The sequence below is a fragment of the Chelonia mydas genome, chromosome 3, assembly GCF_015237465.2.
Source record: "Chelonia mydas isolate rCheMyd1 chromosome 3, rCheMyd1.pri.v2, whole genome shotgun sequence".
In the NCBI taxonomy this organism is placed as follows: Eukaryota; Metazoa; Chordata; order Testudines; family Cheloniidae; genus Chelonia; species Chelonia mydas.
Genome location: NC_057851.1, coordinates 107,577,364 through 107,599,907, shown reverse-complemented (window position 1 = coordinate 107,599,907; position 22,544 = coordinate 107,577,364). Strand labels below are relative to the sequence as shown.

Here is a 22,544-nt window from a genome sequence, read left to right as displayed (position 1 = left end):
AAGGTCATTCTTGGCAGTATCATTGGTGCCCACGTGGAGAAGCAGGAAGGGGTAGCGATCCGAGGGCTTGATGAGTCTCGGCAGTCTCTCCGTCACATCGCAAATCTTAGCCCCTGGCAAGCAGCAGACTTCTCGGTTTTCCCGGTCAGGGCGGCAGATAGATGACTCAGTCCCCCGGAGGAGAGAGTCCCCGACCACCACCACCCGCCTTCTCCTCTTGGGAGTGGTGGTCGTGGAACCCCCAACCTCAGGACATCGCATCTCATGCCTTCCAACCAGCGGAGTTTCCTTCTGCTTTCTCCCCCCAGACATATCATCTGGTCCACTCTCCGCAATGGTACCTGTGGAGAGAACATGAAAGCGGTTAGTTACCTGTGTCTGTGTTACTGGAACCCGGACATTCCGCTTACCTCTTCTGGAGGTTTCAAAGAGGGATGGGCTATTACCAGCAGGAGAGTGAGTTTGTATGTGTGTGGGGGGGGGAGGGAAGGGTGAGAAAACCTGGATTTGTGCTGGAAATGGCCCTACTTGATGATCACTTTAGATAAGCTGTTACCAGCAGGAGAGTGGGGTGGGAGGAAGTTTTGTTTCATGGTCTCTGTGTGTATATAATGTCTTCTGCAGTTTCCACGATATGCTATGCATCCGATGAAGTGAGCTGTAGCTCATGAAAGCTCATGCTCAAATAAACTGGTTAGTCTCTAAGGTGCCACAAGTACTCCTTTTCTTTTTAAGGTCAGAATATGTAGGAATAAAGTGAGAAAGGCCAGAAGCCATGCAGAGTTGGACCTTGCAAAGGGAATTAAAAGCAACAGTAAAAGGTTCTATAGCCATATAAATAAGAAGAAAACAAAGAAAGAAAAAGTGGGCCCGCTTAACACTGAGGATGGAGTGGAGGTTAAGGATAATCAAGGTATGGCCCAATATCTAAACAAATACTTTGCCTCAGTCTTTAACGAGGCTAATGAGGAACTTAGGGATAATGGTAGGACGACAAATGGGAAAGAGGATATGGAGGTAGATATTACCACATCCGAGGTAGAAGCCAAACTCGAACAGCTTAATGGGACTAAATCGGGGGGCCTGGATAATCTTCATCCAAGAATATTAAAGGAATTGGCACATGAAATTGCAAGCCCGTTAGCAAGAATTTTTAATCAATCTGTAAACTCAGGGGTTGTACCGTATGACTGGAGAATTGCTAACATAGTTCCTATTTTTAAGAAAGGTAAAAAAAGCGATCAGGGTAATTACAGGCCTGTTAGTTTGACATCTGTAGTATGCGAGGTCTTGGAAAAAATTTTGAAGGAGAAAGTAGTTAAGGATATTGAGGTCAATGGTAATTGGGACAAAATACAACATGGCTTTACAAAAGGTAGATCATGTCAAACCAACCTGATCTCCTTCTTTGAAAAGGTAACAGATTTTTTAGACAAAGGGAATGCAGTGGATCTAATTTACCTCGATTTCAGTAAGGCATTTGATATGGTCCCACATGGAGAATTATTAGCTAAATTGGAAAAGATGGGGGTCAATATGAAAACTGAAAGGTGGATAAGGAACTGGTTAAAGGGGAGACTACAGTGGGTCACACTGAAAGGTGAACTGTCAGACTGGAAGGAGGTTACTAGTGGAGTTCCTCAGGAATTGGTTTTGGGACCAATCTTATTTAATCTTTTTATTACTGACCTTGGCACAAAAAGCGGGAATGTGCTAATAAAGTTTGCGGATGACACAAAGCTGGGAGGTTTTGCCAATACAGAGAAGGACCTGGATATCATATAGGAAGATCTGGATGATCTTGTAAACTGGAGTAATAGTAATAGGATGAAATTTAATAGTGAAAAGTGCAAGGTCATGCATTTAGCCCAATAACAAGAATTTCTGTTATAAACTGGGGACGCATTACTTGGAAGTAACAGAGGAGGAGAAGGACCTCGGAGTATCGGTTGATCACAGGATGACTATGAGCCGCCAACGTGATATGGCCGTGAAAAAAGCTAACGCCGTCTTGGGATGCATCAGATGAGGTATTTCCAGTAGAGATAAGGAGGTTTTAGTACTGTTATACAAGGCACTGGTGAGACCTCATCTGGAATAGTGTGTGCAGTTCTGGTCTCCCATGTTTAAGACGGATGAATTCGAACTGGAACAGATACAGAAAAGGGCTACTAGGATGAGGAATGGAAAACCTGTCTTCTGAAAGGAGACTCAAGGAGCTTGGCTTCTTTAGCCTAACTAAAAGAAGGCTAAGGGGAGATATGATTGCTATCTATAAATATATCAGAGGGATAAATACCATGGAGGGAGAAGAATTATTTAAGCTCAGTACCAATGTAGACACAAGAACAAATGGATATAAACTGGCCATCGAGAAGTTTAGACTTGAAATTAGACGAAGGTTTCTAACCATCGGAGTGAGTGAAGTTCTGGAACAGCCTTCCAAGGGGAGCAGTGGGGGCAAATGACATATTTGGCTTCAAGACAAAGCTTGATAAGTTTATGGAGGAGATGATATGATGGGATAGCCCTAATTCTGGCAATTAATTGATCTTCGACTACTATCGGTAGATATGTCCAATGGTCTGTGATGGGATGTTAGATGGGGTGGGATCTGAGTTACTACAGAGAATCCTTTCCTGGGTGTCGCCATATTTGGGGTCAGGAAGGAATTTTCCTCCAGGACAGATTGGCAGAAGTCCCGGGGGGGTTTCGCCTTCCTCTGCAGCGTGGGGCACAGGTCACTTGCTGGAGGATTCTCTGCACCTTGAAGTCTTTAAACCACGATTTGAGAACTTCAACAGCTCAGACATAGGTTAGGGGTTTGTTACAGGAGTTGGTGGGTGAGATTCCGTGGTGGGTGAGATTCCATGGCCTGCGTTGTGCAGGAGGTCAGACTAGACGATCATAATGGTCCCTTCTGACCTTAAAGTCTATGATTCTATGAGTGTTATGAACACAACACAGCTGATCTTGCCGTATTTCATGAGCTGCAATCTGATAATGCCACCATGGTGCCTGTTCTGCTGCGTGCTATGGAAAGAAACCATTCAAGATTGCTGTTGGCATACACAGAGCAGCTGCACATGGTGGACCCTCAGTACTGGTCTTGGGAAACAAGCACTGAGTGGAGGGATCACATTGTGATGCAGGTAGGGGATGATGAGTAGTTAGTGAAGAAATTTTGGATGTGCAAAGCCACCTTCCTGGAGCTGTGTTCTGAGCTTGCCCCTGCCCTCCAGCACAAGGACACCAAAATGAGAGCTGCCCTCACGGTGGAGAAGTTAGTGGCAATCACTGTGTGGAAGCTGGCAACTCCAGACTGCTATCAATCAGTTGTGAATCAGTTTGGAGTTGGGAAGTCCCCTGTGGGGGTTGCAGTGATGAAAGTGTGCAGGGCCATTAATCATCTCCTATTATGAAGGACTATGCCTCTGGGCAATGTCAGGAAATAATGGATGGCTTTGCGGCAATGGGATTCCCTAACTACGCCAGGGTGATAGATGGCATGCATATCCTCATTTTGGCCCCAGACCAACTTGTGACGAAATATATCAACAGAAAGGGCTACTTTTCAATTGTATTGCAAGCGCGGGTGGATCACTGGGGTCATTTCACCAACATCAACGCAGAATGGTCAGGGAAGGTGCATCACACACACATCTTCAGGAATAGTGACCTGTAAAGAAAGCTGCAAGCAGGGACTTTCTTTCCAGACCAGAAGATTGTAACTGAGGATGTGAAAATGCCAATTGTGATCCTCGGAGACCCAGCCTACCCCTTGCTCCCGTGGCTCATAAAGCCTTACATCAGAAACCTTGAGAACAGCAAGAAGCACTTCAACAATAGGCACAGCAAGTGCAGAATGACTATTGAATGTGCCTTTGCCAGATTAAAGGGTCACTAGTGCTGCCATTTTGGGAGGCTAAACCTCAATGAGGAAAATATTGCCATGGTCACAGCAGCACTCACAGCTTTGATTCATAAAAGTTACATACACCACCTTCTCACTTTCCCTTGACAAGCACACAGCATGGAAAAAACCCTAACCATGACGAGTTGGGCACAATGGAGAGGGAGTAAGATGGGACAAAGGGAGGGGAAGCCTCAGAGGGGGATCATTACAAGCTTCTAGGGACACTATTCTGAATACTGGCACCGTTTTCCATAGATGGGGGTCATAGAAGCTGATATCTCACTCCCGAGGATAACCAAAGATGCAAGGGTGCAGTTCCTGCATGCGTGCGGCTGCATACTGGGTCTATATGCTGCTCGCCTGCTCTGATGCCTGCAGGTATAATTGCTGATTGGCGCAGAAAAGTTTCCTTCTGCAGGGGAAGGAACAAAGCAGCCCTCCCAAGGAATCTTCAGCAGAGGATTTCAGAATATCTCCACAAAAGATTCCTAGAGATCAGTATGGAGGATTCTCAGGACATCCCAACGCGCATCAACTTTTCCACGTGGCCCCCCCGCCGTCTAGCTACACAGGGGAATGAGAGGCAGATGCATATAGTGCTACTGTTGGTTATATCTATCCCTCTTCTACCCTGGGAAAAAAACAGCTCTACCTCATTTCTCCCTGCAGTATCAAAGCACAATGAGTACTTACTGGGACTCCCCTCTCCTGTATCAGGCGCACAAAAGCCAGAGTGCTGGGACTGGCTAGACCACTCCAGAGTTAAAAACGGGTCCTGGCTCACCACGCCACTAGACGACCCTGTCGCCTGTTCCCCATCCTCTTCCAATTCCACTTCCTTGTCCACCACTTCATCCTCAGGGTTAACTCTGCTAGCCACTGCCTCCAGCCCCGCCCCGCCCAAAGTATCCATGGGGCTTCTGGCAGTGGAGGTGGGGTCGGCACAGAGGATAGTGTGCACCAGACCAATAATTGGCCTCCCTTGCCTTCTGGTATGCCTGCCTCAGGTCCTTGATCTTGGCACGGAACTACTACGTGTCCCTCTCACACCCCTTCAGCTCCATGCCATAAGCAATCTGCCCGTAGGTATGAAAGTTTCTATGGCTGGAGCGGAGCTGCGACTGCACAGCCTCCTCTCCCCACAGACCCAGCAAATCCAACAACTCCAGGCAGAAGCGTGTTTGCTTCAGTGAGCTGCCATGCTCAACTAGAAAGATGCTATGTGAACTGTCCACAACAAGCAAGACAGGAAGAGGAATTTCAAAAATTCTTTGGGCTTTAAAGGGGGAGGGGCACATGCCTGTGTACCTGGCTGCAGTGCAACGGACTTCAAAGTGGTGACCAGAGCAGTCACGATTGGCATTATGGACACCTCCTGGAGGGCAATTTGGGCAACATAAGCAATGCAGTGTCTACCCTGACACTGCGTCACTCTTTGTTGGAAAAAACTCTATGTCTCTTGTCCAGGTGGTTTTATTATGTTGGTGTAGCAGGAGAGCTAAATCCGCTGGAGGAGATTTGCTGTGTGTACAGCGCCACTGTTTTGTTGACAAAAGATTACTTTCGTCAACAAAACTATGTAGTGTAGACATGGCTTTAAGGTCTCCATCCTTACTGTCTCCAATTTATATCCTGTTATACACTGTGACTCCATTCTTCTTTAAAAAGAGAGCTTTAGTGGACTGGAATCCCTTCAGAGTGTACCATTACTACCCCTAATTGGTTGGAGGAGTTCCTTTCCCAAGAAACACAAGTCCCACTTTTCCTGCCCAAGGGGCTGAGTATACTGCATCCAGAGCACTTCAAATCTTCATTTGCCTGGCCTACAGACTGAACTGGCCTACAACTGAACAGAACCAAATCTATAATATGGCACTGCAGATTACTATCACTAACTTCACCAGCACAGACTCAGTTATTTTGTTTTCACTTCCAGTTTGTATATTACTTGTCCAATGTTGATTGGTTAAGCATTACTTAGCTTAGTGTCACTGCTGTAAGACATGATATTTAACTGACAAACTACGGATGTTGAAAGCAAGAATCACCATGCATTATGACAATATTGCAGCATGTAAGTTACCTTGGTTTTGTCATCTATCTCCACTCTTCCAAACTCATTAAAACTTTGGGACATTTGTGCTCTGCATGTGAAGGGGTTTTTTGTTTGTTTTTTGCAACAAACACAGTAATGTCAGGCAGACAAGGCGGTTAAGAAGATTTCTTAGATTAATTTCCTTATGAAGCTTTCAGAGTGTATACATATATACACAGAGAGAGGGAGAGAGAGAGAGCGAACTGTGTCTGCTACAGCCGCTGAGAATACTTATACACAGATTTACTGTGGCAGCTTTCACATCGGAGCTCAAAAAGCACACATTTACCATTACAATAATTTGCAACATTCACCATGTGTATTATGATTTTGTTGCTTATTAATTCCATCTGATTTTATAGAACAAATTGATAGAGAGCTCCCTAAACATACTCAGTGTTTGCCAGCTTAATGATTGCTTTGGTCAGCAACAGTGGCCAAAGTTCAGTTTGACAGGTTGTAGATGGAAGCAACAAATTATTCTCTTCATTGAAAGGCATAGTATCATCCACAATGATCTTTCGCCAGCATCCCTATGAATGAGAAATAAAAGAAACATTAAAACTGTATGATGGAAATAAGAAACAGATTCAGTGTAGGAAATTTGTGTTCTCCAAGAACCCACACCTACTGTAGCTTGATTTATATTACTAATGATTTTAATGAATAGGGAAAGTAATGTAGATTGCAATTTGAAACCCTAGTAGGTACACTCAGCATGCCAGATACTGAAATTCCTTGCTAATTTGATGGAGCTTATCTCCAATTCTGTTACTCACACTGATCTCTACTAATGCCATGTTAAATCTTAACCTACTATTTATTCCAAATGATTTGAATAAGGCTCTAATTTGGCACTCTATATACCACCTGCAAAACATGCAACAAGCAGAGAAGAATTTTAAACATGTATATTTGTGTGCCTGTGTTTATATTTTAACATTTAGCAACACCATGATAGATTTTGAAATATTGTTGGTATTTTGCACTATGCAAAGAAAATTGTTCAGAGAATGTGAGAGATTCATGGAATCCGTTTTCATATCATCCATATTACTACTTCGTTACTGTTAGATTTCTATGTCAAATAAAACAGTCAACTGCAATTATTTTCCAAATTTATGTGCAGTCTTAAATGTATGGCATATTTTCAACTGCTATCACAGAGTCCTTGGAAACATATGCCAAATGCCTCTTTAAGGCCCCAATCCTGCACATACTTTGGCTCATGCTTGACTTTATGCATATGAATAATCCCATTGTTTTAAATGGGACCACTAATGTGCCTAAAACTAAGGATTAGGGCCTAAATCATGTATAAGGTATAGAGAGGAGAAATGATGGTGTAGTTCTATTGACCTCTGTAGGTATTTATAATGCACTCACTATGGTATCTGAATTACAAAACCTCAGTTTTAATTTAATGTTACGACAGAAAATTTAAACCCTTCATGGTTTTGTAATCAGAACTCCTAAAAATAAGGCACATTTCAGTTTCAAAACACTCACTTGTATCTCAAACTGAAATAGTATTTAATTTCCCCCTTTTCATAATCCTTTCATGTTCATAGGATTGTAAGGTGAACTTAAAAATTACCAAACTCAATATTAACATGGCAACAATGAAAACACATTAGACTCAACATTGCAAAAAAACATATACAAAGGCATGACCCCCCAAATTAACAAAACATAGCAAAAATACATATAGGAGCATGCAAAATTCTACCATCAACATTTCACAAAATATTTATTGCTACCAACCCACATCCTTACCTGTGGTTGTTTTATTGGGGTTTGGGTTGCTGGGCGAACCCTGTAATCTGCACCTATTGGTACAAGTCATTTTCTTTTAGGACACCTTGACCTTACCCTTCTAGTGCCTTCCCCAGAATCCCTGAGAAAATGGGATATAATGGAGAGCCAAGAAAATGTTTATTTGAAATCTTATTTTTTCAAGGACCCATCTGATAGAACTGCAGGGGTTCCCAAGCTACGGTCCATGGATCACTGATATTTGCAGAGCACTTGCTGGCTTGTCACATGATGCTGCCCTTTTTGTTTCCAGCAAAGAGAGCCTCTATGGACCTGTATAACTAGCTGGAGAAAAGGCGCAGAAGCCAGCTTTGCTTTCTTTGCTGCATAAGAGGAAGAGAGGAAACAGAAGTTGTCCTCTGGAAAGGGTCAACCACCAGTAGCAGAGGAAATTCCAGGGGAGAAAGGAATCAAGCAAGGAAACCAAGGAAAGCATCTGCAAAAGGAAAGGAAGAAAAGGTAGCACAGAATCATATAAAAGGCAATGGACAAGAAGGGGAGCAGGCAACAAAGATGCATGGACAAAGGAGCAGGGCAGGAGACAGGAACAGAACAAATTGTGCAAGAGATTAAATGAAGAGCAAAAGAGCACTTAACTTTCTGGGAGAAAAAAAAAACAACCTAAATGCTAGTTGCTTTTCCATGTAAGTAACTGACATTTTCCACAGTAATGTTGCATGATCAAATAGGAAAGGGAAGTAGTCAATGAGGATATCTACCCTATGAAAAAGCTGCTGAACCCTCAGAGTATAGTATCTGGGGTGCTGCTGTGATTAGTTAGAAGGGGCTTGTAAGGGCTAGCACAGGTCAGCCTTTTGGCCCCATTAATGATCAACAAAAGAGCTGTGATTAAGAATACCTAATAAAAAATTCAAATTAAATTAGAAAGTCGGTCAGGCAAAACATACAAAGTCAACAAAACAGGCAAAAAATCCAAAAGGAAGCAAAAATGGCCATATCAGCTTTTGAGTGACCGAGTCTAAAAGACAGCCACTGATGGTCTCCAGCGTACATCCTCAGGGATGAGAAATTCCTTAGAAGGTTTCCATGAAGGAGAAGAACCTGCCCCACAAGCAGAAGCTCAAGCACTTTGTACCTAAATTAATAAAACCTTTTTAGGCTATTTTCAAGATATTCGAATCCCCTGGGTTACCAGAAGCTGCAGAAAGCTCTGCACTTCACAATGAGGGAAACAAATTTCACAACATCAAGGAAAGACAAATGCTCTCTTTTACTTACACTAATTTTTAAGTAAAAAACACTAGTAGTGAGACTACATTATTACGAGGTGGTACTGTTAAATTAATTTACATAATGGTTTTTGAATTTTTTTTTAATTGGCTATAATCTGTACGCTTTAGTTTGATAAATTCTTTAAATGTAATAGGTAGAACATGGATTCTGTCTGATGGTTCCTATTGCTATGCCATTGGTGCTCCCACCAATTCTTAATATTTTAGAAGACGAATCTAAAAAAGAGAGTTTAAACCATATGACACATAAATGAAGGAAGTATCATATACACAGGTATTTCTAAAGGCAAAGAATATTTGCTAATGGCCATAACTGATTTTAAAATTTCTCAAGTGCATTTTTGAAAGCCAAAGAAGTTATTGAATGGCAGGCCTTTAATTGCTCAAACAATGAGATAAGACATAGCTTTGTTTCCTCTCTCATGTAGCAGTTCAACCAAATGCTTCATAAAGCAAGCAGTACAAGTTAATGGGCAAAGAAAAGGGAATGTTTGTCTACTTATTTTTCTCCATAACTAAGGATGCAGTAACTCTGTGTAAGTAATTCTTAAGAGTGCATTTCTTACTAATCATACTTTTAACAGTTGAATAACATAACTGCAGTGTGACCTTCTTCTTTTCTTTTCAGATGTTATTTGACTTTGTCCCCTTGACTGATTTTTTTATTTCATATAGTTAGTAAATCTTCAAATCCGTATTGTAATTATCATGCGTTGACAATAGCCCCTTTTAAAAGCCTAAGTATATATTATTTTAAAATGTACATTGTGAGAGAGAGGGACTGGAGACAGAGGGGAAGTAATTCCCAAGGACTAAAAGTAAGAGTTCAAATTCAGAAATAGAAATCCTTATGAGATAGAGAGCAGAAATGAAGCAGCAAGTTCAGGGTAATACTATTTTTGGGGTCAGAATTTTATTTGGTGGAGAAGGGGGAGGACGTTATTGGCAGAAACAAGCTGAATGAATGTGCAGAAGGAAAATCAAGCTAATCACTCTACTATTTTGCAATTATGTTGAATCAGTACATTCCATGCCAGGTCTTAAGATTTAAGAGGCAGCCCTGTGAAAAATGAATATGAGACCCCCACAGAACTCCTACCTAAACTTTGTACCAATTGGTCCCAGTTCTTTCCCTGTAGAATACAACCTGATTGTGGAGAACTGGGACCCAGGACAGCAGAACGGGGATAGGAGTACTACTGCAACAATACAGGGTGGAGGTGCCAGAATGTGATTGCTTATTACAGTTATTGCTGAAGAGACTGGATGTGGTATATCAAGTAGAACAAAGAGGAAGGGTTCAACCACATGCTGATTCTGGTGAGATACCAGTCTTCTTAAGAGACAATATGATGTCTCACTGAAACCAGCCTAGAGTAAAAGCCACCCCCCTCTTTATCCTCCCATCTGTGAACTTTCTCTCCCTCTCCCTTTATTCTTCCCCCTCTCAATTTCCCTTCAGCTCTCTTCCAGATTTCTCTTCTCACCCCCCACCCTTGGGTGTTTATCACTTTCCCTTCTCCTTTGCATGTCTCCTTTTTTCTCTCTCCCATGAGGTTCCCCACCTTTCCTGAGTACTGAGTTGGTAGAACCAGCAGAGTAAGCAAGGAAAAGGGAACTTCAGTGAAGGGAGAATAGAAATGAGACTGATTAGAACACACACAACTCAGGAAATGACAGTTAAAGTAGCCTATGCAACTTTAACTGTGCAGATGTGTTACAATACAGTCGTTTATTACATGCGATTGTTCCCCATAGAGCCCCAGCATCATTCGTACACTACAGACAGCACCCTCAACCCAAGATTATATGGGTAATATCATGTTCTCTGAACTCCTGCAACTGACTCAAGAGGTGGAAGACAACTCCTGGCTCCCTTGTGTGGGCTACTAGCATTACAAGTCAAAGTGCCAGGGAGAGGGCTGCCTCCACAAATCTGCTAGTTCACCCCCCAAGCAAGTGGATGGAGAGACTTGGCTCCCCTCTTTCCCACCTCCACACCCCTAAACAACATGGCAAATGGAACTATCAGCATCAATCAGTAGCGGATTACTAACCCCAAAGGAGAGAGCCAGGGCATAAATTATGACTCTGAGTGAAGAATTGCAATTTTTTCCCTCATCTACTCCTTGGGAAGCTCAACTATGCACCGCCTCTTACAAAAGGCAAACCGTAAAGATACAATCTAGCACTATATTATATTTTGTCAAGGTAGCAACTATGGTTATGAATGAACTGACACTGTTATTGTTTAACCCTATTTTAGTTTCTCATACATTTCTTTTAAAATTACCTTTTGAGGGGCTATCATATGTTCAGACTGATCCTACAAGCAAATCTCTTGATAGATTTTTAGGAATCTTTCTGAAGGCATTTCTGAGTTAAACCAATTTGAACAGAATTCAATTTTAAAACTTCACTCGGGGCCTATATTGAATGGAGGAATGTGTGCTTTTCCTAATTTGAATTTCCTAATATTAAACGAACAAAGTTGGAGATATTTAAAAATAGAATGAACATGCTTAGGATTTTGTTTTCTGTTACTTAAAAAAAGGTGCACCAAATCACAACGGTGCAACAGTGTGCATGGGTGCTAATATTTAAAAGCTCCCCTCACCTTTGTTTGCATTTGTGCTCATTCCAAGAATCAGAAGTGATTATAAATATTTTAACAGGGTGTGAGATAAGAGAGTATAACACTTCCTTCTTATTTTTCTGTACAGGAAATTTAGACAACATGACCACTAAAGCAACAGTTTAACACTGAGCTGAGATGAGTGATTTTGCAAGGATTATGGAAGAATTTGGGTAATTTTTATTTTTATCTATAGAGATTTTTGAAAGAACCTTGAGTCACGTAGTTGCTAAGCAACACAATGTACACTACAGGGCTCACTCAACATCTCTACACTAACACATCTCTTTATGAGAGATATATAAGCAGAGATGTGTTCCTTTTTGTGCTACAGTGTTAACATAAGGACTGCAAGGCAAAAAGATACATCTATCATGGACTGAAGACAGGGAGTAAATGGCTAATCTTGCAGACCAACAGGAAAAAAAATTACTGATCTGAATCAGAGAGCAGAAAGCAGAATTTGTAAGGGGCTGTGCATGGGGTGGAATGCACACAGGATTATGGAATGCATGTAAGGGGTCTGAGATATGGTATCACAAAAGGAAAATGGAGGTGGTTTTCAGAAGTTAAAGATGAGAAAAGATTGAGGATCCCTGTCCTAAAGACTTAAATTCAGGGTAATTAGCACCTCCATAAGATTATGCAGCCACAGAAATTGCTTTATATTTTCCTCTTTCTTTGGCTGCTGTAGTGTTCCACCATTCTGCTGTCCCTGCTTCTGAGGACAATATTTTGCCTGGTTTTGAGATATGGAAAAGGCATGCAGGGCTGCGTGCAGGGACTTGCGGAGACTACAGCCACCTCAAAATTTGCCTTAGTCCCCCAGTTGCCACCCCTCCCAGAAAGGTCAAATGTCACGCAGAAGTAAGGGTGGCATGGTATGGCATTGCCACAGTTATCTCTGTGCTGTTGCTGGCAGCGGTGCTGCCTTCAGAGCTGGGCGGCTGGAGAGCAGCGGCTGCTGGCTGGGCGCCCAGTTCTGAAGGCAGTGCTACTGTCAGCAACAGCTCAGAAGTAAGCACAGGCGGGGAGCCAGGGAGTTTGAGAGCAGCCCTCAGCCTGTGTTCCCACCTGGGGCACGCTGCTCAGTGCGGGTGTAAGTACCTGGGCTCTACACAGTGACCCAGATTGACCCGCTCCGGCCTGGGCTCCTGGGCCCTGCCTCCTGCGGATGCTGCTCCCCAAGGGCTCTACCAGCTCCAGAGCCTAGACCCCCCCTGCCCGAGCGGCTTTTACCGGCTGCAAGCAGTCATATTGTATGATTAAGCCCTGGTCTACACTAGGAGTTGAGGTCGAATTTAGCAGTGCTTAATCGATTTAACCCTGCACCTGTCCACAAGACGAAGCCCTTTTTTTGACTTAAAGGGCTCTTAAAATCGATTTCCTTACTCCACCCCCGACAAGGGGATTAGCGCTGAAATCGGCCTTGGTGGGTCAAATTTGGGGTACTGTGGACGCAATTAGATGATATTGGCCTCCGGGAGCTATCCCACAGTGCTCCATTGTGACCGCTCTGGACAGGACTCTCAACTCACATGCACTGGCCAGGTAGACAGGAAAAGGCCCGCGAACTTTTGAATTTCAATTTCCTGTTTGGCCAGCGTGGCAAGCCGCAGGTGACCGTGCAGAGCTCATCAGCAGAGGTGACCATGATGGAGTCCCAGAATCGCAAAAGAGCTCCAGCATGGACCGAACAGGAGGTACGAAATCTGATCACTGTATGGGGAGAGGAATCCGTGCTATCAGAACTACGTTCCAGTTTTCGAAATGCCAAAACATTTGTCAAAATCTCCCAGGGCAAGGAGGACTGAGGCGATAATAGGGACCCAAAGCAATGCCACGTGAAACTTAAGGAACTGAGGCAAGCCTACCAGAAAACCAGAGAGACAATGGCTGCTCCGGGTCCGAGCCCCAAACATGCCGCTTCTATGATGAGCTGCATGCCATTTTAGGGAGTTCAGCCACCACTACCCCAGCCGTGTTGTTTGACTCCTTCAGTGGAGATGGAGGCAATACGGAAGCAGGTTTTGGGAACGAGGAAGATGGTGATGATGATGATGAGGTTGTAGATAGCTCACAGCAAGCAAGCGGAGAAACCGGTTTTCCCGACAGCCAGGAACTGTTTCTCACCCTGGACCTGGAGCCAGTACCCCCCGAACCCACCCAAGGCTGCCTCCTGGACCCGCCAGGCGGAGAAGGGACCTCTGGTGAGTATACCTTTTAAAATACTATACACGGTTTAAAAGCAAGCATGTTTAATGATTAATTTGCCCTGGCACTCGTGGTTCTCCTGGCTATACTCCCAAAGCCTTTGCAAAAGGTTTCTGGGGAGGGCAGCCTTATTCCATCCACCATGGTAGGACACTTTACCACACCAGGCCAGTAGCACGTACTCGGGAATCATTGTAGAACAAAGCATTGCAGTGTATGTTTGCTGGCGTTCAAACAACATCCGTTCTTTATCTCTCTGTGTTATCCTCAGGAGAGTGATATCATTCATGATCACCTGGTTGAAATAGGGTGCTTTTCTTAAGGGGACACTCAGAGGTGCCCGTTCCTGCTGGGCTGTTTGCCTGTGGCTGAACAGAAATGTTCCTCGCTGTTAACCACGGGGAGGGGGGAGGGGCTAGCCACGCGCTGGGGGGAGGCAAAATGCGACCTTGGAATGAAAGCACATGTGCTATGTATGTAATGTTAACAGCAAGGTTTACCGTGAAAGAGTGTACCCATTGTTCTAGAAAACGTGTCTTTTTAAATACCACTGTCCCTTTTTTTCTCTCCACCAGCTGCATGTGTTTCAAGGATCACAGGATCTTCTCCTTCCCAGAGGCTAGCGAAGATTAGAAGGCGAAAAAAACGCACTCGTGATGAAATGTTCTCTGAGCTCATGCTGTCCTCCCACACTGACAGAGCACAGACGAATGCGTGGAGGCAGACAATGTCAGAGTGCAGGAAAGCACAAAATGACCGGGAGGAGAGGTGGCGGGCTGAAGAGAGGGCTGAAGCTGAAAGGTGGCGGCAGCGTGATGAGAGGAGGCAGGATTCAATGCTGAGGCTGCTGGAGGATCAAACCAATATGCTCCAGTGTATGGTTGAGCTGCAGGAAAGGCAGCAGGAGCACAGACTGCCGCTACAGCCCCTTTGTAACCAACTGCCCTCCTCCCCAAGTTCCATAGCCTCCTCACCCAGACGCCCAAGAACGCGGTGGGGGGGCCACCCAGCCACCCCAGAGGGTTGCCCAAGCAACAGAAGGCTGGCATTCAATAAGTTTTAAAGTTTTAAACTTTTAAAGTGCTGTGTGGCCTTGTCCTTCCCTCCTCCACCACTCCTCCTGGTGCTTCTCTCCTCCACCACGCCTCCTGGGCTACCATGGTAGTTATCCTCCTATTTGTGTGACGAATGAATAAAGGATGCATGAATATGAAGCAACAATGACTTTATTGCCTCTGCAAGTGCTGATCAAAGGGAGGAGGGGAGGATGGTTAGCTTACAGGGAAGTAGAGTGAACCAAGGGGCGGGGGCATTTCATCAAGAAGAAACAAACAGAACTTTCACACTGTAGCCTGGCCAGTCATGAAACTGATTTTCAAAGCTTCTCTGATGCACACCGCACCCTCCTGTGCTCTTCTAACCACCCTGGTGTCTGGCGGTGCGTAACCAGCAGCCAGGCAATTTGCCTCAACCTCCCACCCCGCCATAAACGTCTCCCCCTTACTCTCACAGATATTGTGGAGCGCACAGCAAGCAGTAATAACAGTGGGAATATTGGTTTCGCTGAGGTCTCACCAAGTCAGTAAACTGTGCGAGCGTGCTTTTAAATGTCCAAATGCACATTCTACCACCATTCTGCACTTGCTCAGCCTGTAGTTGAACAGCTCCTGACTACTGTCCAGGCTGCCTGTGTATGGCTTCATGAGCCATGGCATTAAGGGGTAGGCTGGGTCCCCAAGGATAACTATAGGCATTTCAACATCCCCAAAGGTTATTTTCTGGTCTGGGAATAAAGTCCCTTCCTGCAGCTTTTGAAACAGACCAGAGTTCCTGAAGATGCGAGCGTCATGTACCTTTACGGCCATCCCACGTTGATGTTGGTGAAACGTCCCTTGTGATCCACCAGTGCTTGCAGCACTATTGAAAAGTACCCCTTGCGGTTTATGTACTCGCCGGCTTGGTGCTCCGGTGCCAAGATAGGGATATGGGTTCCGTCTATGACCCCACCACAGTTAGGGAATCCCACTGCAGCAAAGCCATCCACTATGACCTGCACATTTCCCAGGGTCACTACCCTTGATATCAGCAGATCTTTGATTGCGTTGGCTACTTGCATTACAGCAGCCCAAACAATAGATTTGCCCACTCCAAATTGATTCCCGACTGACTGGCAGCTGTCTGGCATTGCAAGCTTCCAGAGGGCTACTGCCACTCGCTTCTCAACTGTGAGGGCTGCTCTCATCTTGGTATTCTTGCGCCTCAGGGCAGGGGAAAGCAAGTCACAAAGTTCCATGAAAGTGCCCTTACGCATGCGAAAGTTTCGCAACCACTGGGAATCGTCCCAGACCTGCAACACTAAGTGGTCCCCCCAGTCTGTGTTTGTTTCCCGAGCCCAGAATCGGCGTTCCACCGCATGAACCTGCCCCATTAGCACCATGATGCCCATATTGCCAGGGCCCGTGCTTTGAGAGAAGTCTCTGTCCATGTCCTCATCACTCATGTCACCGCGCTGACGTCACCTACTCGCCCAGTAACGCTTTGCCAGGTTCTGGTGCTGCATATACTGCTGGATAATGTGTGTGGTGTTTAATGTGCTCCTAATTGCCAAAGTGATCTGAGTGGGCTCCATGCTTGCCATGGTATGGCGTCTGCACAGAAAAAAGGCGCGGAACGATTGTCTGCCGTTGCCCTGACAGAGGGAGGGGCGACTGACGACATGGCTTACAGGATTGGCTTACAGGGAATTAAAATCATCAAAGGGGGTGGCTTTGCGAGAAACTGAATGGCCCCCTCAAGGATAGAACTCAAAAACTCAAGGATAGAACTCAAAACTGGGTTTAGCAGGCCATTGATTTCACAGAGGGAGGGAGGGAGGAGAAAATGAATACAAAACAAATCTGGTCTATTTCTTGTTTTGAGCCTCTTCATCTATCTTTATACATCTTGCTGGCAGCAGACTGTGCAGTACGACTGCTAGCCATCGTGAACACCTGGGTGCTCGGCAGAAGACGGTGCAGTATGACGACTACCCATCATCTTCTGCTAGCTGGAGATTAAAAGACAGTGCGGGACTGAATCGCCACGAGAAGAAACAAGGGAAATGACCTGGCTGAGTCACTCCCATGTTTGCCCAGGCGCCTGGTTAAAAGAGCACCCAGGACTACGTCGATGATGGCTACCAGTCATACTGCACTGTCTGCTGCCAAAAGGCAATAAACTGCTGCTGTGTAGCAATGCAGTACTACGTCTGCCAGCACCCAGGAGACATACGGTGACGGTTAGCTGAGTGGGCTCCATGCTTCCTGTGGTATGTGTTAGGATATAGATATTCAGACCTGTCTGCAAAGGCCTGTACTTTAAGAATTTAGGTGTATTCTTATCACTTGGCTAGTTCTATAGGGGTAAGGAAATTGGAATCATGTTTTGCTAAAAGGGGGAGTGGCAGTGGGGAAACTGGAATCATGTTTGGCTAAGGGCAGGAATGGGAACAGGGACACAGGTGTAAGGCTCTGTGGTGTCAGAGCTGGGAAGGAGGATACTAAGGAAGGAAACTGGAATCATGCTTGCTGGAAGTTCACCCCAATAAACATCGAATTGTTTGCACCTTTGGACTTCGGGTATTGTTGCTCTTTGTTCATGCGAGAAGGACCAGGGAAGGAAGTGGGTGAAGGAATAAGCCCCCTAACATCTTGGTGCCGTGACTGACTCGGATGCATCGCATTGGATAGGTGAGTGGCAGCCTGTAAGTCCCCCTCCCCAACAGTCCGCGCAGCTGCTTGGAGGGGGTATCGCGAACTCTCGTGATGGTAGTTGCGGGTTCTGGCAAGCCAGGGTAAAGGATTTTTTGGATAAATGGATAAGGAAGAACCAGGGCCCATACCAGGTGCAGGGGTCAACCTGGGATGAGATTAAAAAGGAAATGGAGGAAGTGTTAGGGGACCCAGAGGTATGGGGGGTGGCTGAGGAGCCCACCCTCCTTGGTATATGGGTAGTGGAAGAAGGTCCTTGCCCACGGGGACTGAATGCCTTCCAGGGAAAGGAGGCACTTCAGTCTGCTTGTGAGAGGTTTGAAGTAAGGGCAGCATTATGGGAAGCTGCCAGGAATCTTTCAAGTTTGGTGCTGCTTCAGCAAGGGCTGCTGAAGGGTTGTAAATTAGTTAGGGGTAGTGAAAGATGATTTGGCACAAGAGGGTTTATAGTCAAAAGCAGAGTTAACAGGCGACCTTTAGAGACTGGAGCTGGGACTTGGTCCTGGGGGAGTGGAGAGGGAAAAAAAAAAAAAAAAAAGCTTCAAAGTGCAACCTGCCTTTCCACACTCTTTTGTTTTTCTGAAGTTTTAATGGAGGGTACTTTGGATACTTATGTGAGATGTCCAGAAGGAAGTTTTTGTTTAATGATAAAACCCAGTTATGTAAATGTAACTGTATGTGCAACTCTGTGCAGTCACATTGGATGGAAGCTTGGTAATTAAATTATCCAAGGGGGTCAGGTCGAGTGGCTACTACCACCACTATGCTTCTGTCCACAGAAGCTTTTATAGTTATTCTGAGGGAAAATGGGCCCTTTTCCCACAGAAATGGTCTATAGGGGACTGCTGCAGGCAGAGAGAGAATCTGATCAAAATTATTTGACTTTTGGGTAATGTAATCAAAATCAATAAAGGCTGTAAGGGGTTTCTATTGGAACTTAACTTGGCTGCCCCGGTTGTGTCTAGTTGTACAAGATGGAAGTGTAATTGGGGTACAGTTGTGTAAAAAAGAGTAATCACAGTGCAGATGTTAGGCAAAAGAGAATTTTGTGTGTGTGCACAGGTAAAAGAAAAGGAAAAGGGGAGGAATGATGGGAGCACTGAGCCTTGGGGTGGCTCTGGGGGATCAGATTGTTGCTTTGGTGGGTGTGCATGAAAACTCTGTGGGCATGGGGGAGGCAGTTACACCTTGTGTAAAATTAATTTGGCTAATATGATGTTATGGAGGTTAAACTATATGGAAGGAATTTGCATTTTCCCAGGACGTGTGCGGTGTATATTGGAGAAGGGGTAAAAGAAATGCAAATAAAACATGGTACTTCATTAAAATCCTATTAGGGCTCCAAAGGGGGCCACAATAGGTTGTGCTTTCTTTTTCAGATCTCTTTGTGTTTTGGAGCAGGAGATGAAAGTGGAAAGTAATCAGAACTCTGGTGGAAGTAAAATGCTTCCCTTTTAAGACAGTGTCTGAGCTGCTAACAGCTTTGGATCCAGAAGCAAGCTAGTAAGCCTCTGTGTGTAAATGCAAATTACCTAGCTGATGGGCACAAAGGAGCTGCAAATAATGAATACATCCGGTCAGCAAACAAGCTACTAGAAGACTCAGATTATGGCCCTCCAGGAAAGGGAGCTGAAAAAACAAGTCAAGCCTGAAAATAAGGGGGACAGGTTAACCTTAAGGTGTGTGTGTGTGTGTGTGTGTGTGTGTGTGTGTGTGTGTGTGTGTGTGTGTGTGTGTGTGTGTGTGTGTGTGTGTGTGTGTACAGTGCTAAAATCTGAAGCTGTGTCTCAGCTATTACCTGAGAATAAACTTAAAGCTTGGTACAGCAGAGAAACTATTGCAAACTTGGTCTGTTGTACAAGAGGGGAAACTGAGGTACACCACCTCATGAATTTCATAAATGACCACTGAGTGGGGTAATTCACTAGCCTGACTATAGAACAAAATAAGGACAGCCTGGAGGCAATTCTTCTGTTTTTCCTGCAATTAGCAAGGAAATTTATAAAAGAAAGTGGTATTATTATTAAGCAATAATCTGTCCCCACCAGGGGGACGGAAATTGTTTCTTTTGTTTTTCAGACACTCTACAAGCAAGCTGGCGCCAGCGGGAAGAATAACTCAGAATACCATGGATCTATGTTTTGTGTCGTTTGCCTGTGGTGTTTGTCTTGTTGCTAGGATTGCTGTGTTTTAATGAACAGAAAAATCTCATGATGTGGGTGGGGGATGGCTTCAAAAGGCTGACCTTGCGGGGGAAGATGTGTATGGGAATGCAAAATGGTCAACTAGGAGGCCAGCACCTATGTAATAGCTACCGTGGTACCTGGAAATGGAACTGCAACTAAGGTGGCCCCCACAAGCCCTGTGGAAATAATGAGAAGGGGAGGAGCTCACTGGGAATCAATGAAGCGGTGTGTAAAATAGTGTAAATCAACAGAAGATGTTTGGATGTGCCCCTCTCCTATGACTATAGAGGAGCAGGATCAATGGCCTATGCAAGGGGTGGACAATTGGGTGTACTGTGTATAAGGTGTTTTGCTGAGAATGTACATATTACTGGGGGCACAATTACACCAGCCCATAACCAAACTACACCCATCTATATGCTGCTATCTGGACTTCGGTGCACAAATGGATCTGTGAATCTTATTGCTGTGAATAAGCCAAGGCATACTGCCTGATTCCATACCAAGTGGTCAAACTGGTTTGGACAATATCCCATTTCTCTGTGAACATTCAATGGACTTATGATATGGACAAAAGCAAGCAAAACCTCCAGGGGCAGCTTGTTGCAACTGCCAGCAACTGGACACATAAGGTCGTGACCCTGTCGAAGGAGGAGAGGCAGTGTTTTGGGGGTGTCTCAAATGTTGGACCATACTGCAGTGGTCAGGACTCAGTGTTGCTGTGGATTTTGTATTGTTAACTGTACTTGTGTTACGTTGCATATGGAGATAATCTCTAAGTAATATAGTAAGCCCTCCAAACCCTACAGTGTACTAGACAACCCGGACTCAACCTTCTCGGGCCCACTGTAATGGGAAGTCTGGAACACTAATTGGAATAGGTGTGGTATGCCCGTACGAGAGAAGGTGCAGGGCACTATACTACACAAGGGGCAGTGGGACAAATGGAATATCGACACCTTCCACCTTGATGCCTGGCCCTATCAGGAAATGTGTCGCCATATGTCCTGTGCTTTTCCAGGGATACCTGGGCAGGAGGATCCCAAAAGAAAAAGAAAAAAAAAGGGGTGGAGTGTTAGGATATAGATATTCAGACCTGTCTGCAAAGGCCTGTACTTTAAGAATTTAGGTGTATTCTTATCACTTGGCTAGTTCTAGAGGTATAAAAGAAAGAATCAAAATCACTGTCTGCTGGTGTAAGGGCCTTCTCTTACTGTGACAGTCTGAGGCCCTGTTCTTAGGCTAAGGCCTTTGGCTAAGCAGCAGAGGCAGCCATAAGCTAGGAAGCGAACAGTCACGTCCTCACATTCCAAACTAGTCACATTGAAGTAAGGTGCTATTGGGCTGTTAGGAATACAATCCTGTCCTGATAATGCCTATCACCTCCAGAGAAAGGGAAGTGCCTAGAAAATGTAAAAGGAAACTTAGTTTGATAGCATCCTGTCTGGCAAGAACTCACTTATCAATACCGGGATGTGAAATCCTCACTTCTGTATTGTCTTGTCATTATAGTTCCCACTTTGCTATTGTTTGTCTGTATATGTTGGTTCTGGTGAATGTTCCTGTCTGCTGTATAATTAATTTTGCTGTGTGTAAACTAATTAAGGTGATGGGATATAATTGGTTACATAATCATGTTACAATATGTTAGGATTGGTTAGTTAAATTTCAGGAAAATGATTGGTTAAGGTATAGCTAAGCAGAACTCAAGTTTTGCTATATAGTCTGCAGTCAATCAGGAAGTAGAGGGGTGGGGGTGGGGGTGGGGGTGGGCGTGGGTGGGGGAGATGGGAACAGGGAATGGGGGTGCGGAAATTGGAACCATGTTTTGCTAAAGGGAGAGATGGGAACAGGGAATGGGGGTGGAGAAATTGGAATCATGTTTTGCTAAAGAGGGGAAATGGGAACAGGGAATAGGGGTAAGGAAATTGGAATCATGTTTTGCTAAAAGGGGGAGTGGGAGTGGGGAAATTGGAATCATGTTTGGCTAAGGGCATGAATGGGAACAGGGATACAGGTGTAAGGCTCTGTGGTGTCAGAGCTGGGAAGGAGGATACTAAGGAAGGAAACTGGAATCATGCTTGCTGGAAGTTCACCCCAATAAACATCGAATTGTTTGCACCTTTGGACTTCGGGTATTGTTGCTCTTTGTTCATGCGAGAAGGACCAGGGAAGGAAGTGGGTGAAGGAATAAGCCCCCTAACAGTATGGCGTCTGCACAGGTAACTCAAGAAAAAAGGCGCAAAACAACTGTCTGCCCTTGCTTTCACGGAGGGAAGGAGGGAACGGGGGCCTGACGATATGTACCCAGAACCACCCGCGACAATGTTTTAGCCCCATCAGGCACTGGGATTTCTACCCAGAATTCAAATGGGCGGCGGAGACTGCGGGATAGCCATCCACAGTGCAACACTCCGGAAGTCGACGATTGCCTCGGTACTGTGGACACACTCCGCCGACTACATGCACTTAGAGCATTTGTGTGGGGACACACACAATCAGCTGTATAAAAATGCTTTCTACAAAACCGACTTCTATAAATTCGACCTAATTTTGTAGTGTAGACATACCCTAAGAAATTACTTGTATTTACATTCTGATTTCTGATGCCTGTCAACTTCTGGTTTTGTACTTTATTAGCAGTGCTTTATTTATTTTGTGCTTTTTTTGCATTAATTAGC

The 22,544-nt window shown here is 44.7% G+C and overlaps 1 protein-coding gene across 1 annotated transcript in view; it reads right to left on the bottom strand.

Annotated features, from left to right (window-relative positions):
• ADGB (androglobin) overlaps positions 1–22,544 on the bottom strand; it is a 231,390-nt gene that overhangs the window by 161,160 nt on the left and 47,686 nt on the right. Inside the window, exon 6 of the mRNA XM_043543090.1 lies at positions 6,405–6,544. Coding sequence (XP_043399025.1) covers positions 6,405–6,544 — 140 coding nt within the window. The remainder of the gene's footprint in view (positions 1–6,404; positions 6,545–22,544) is intronic.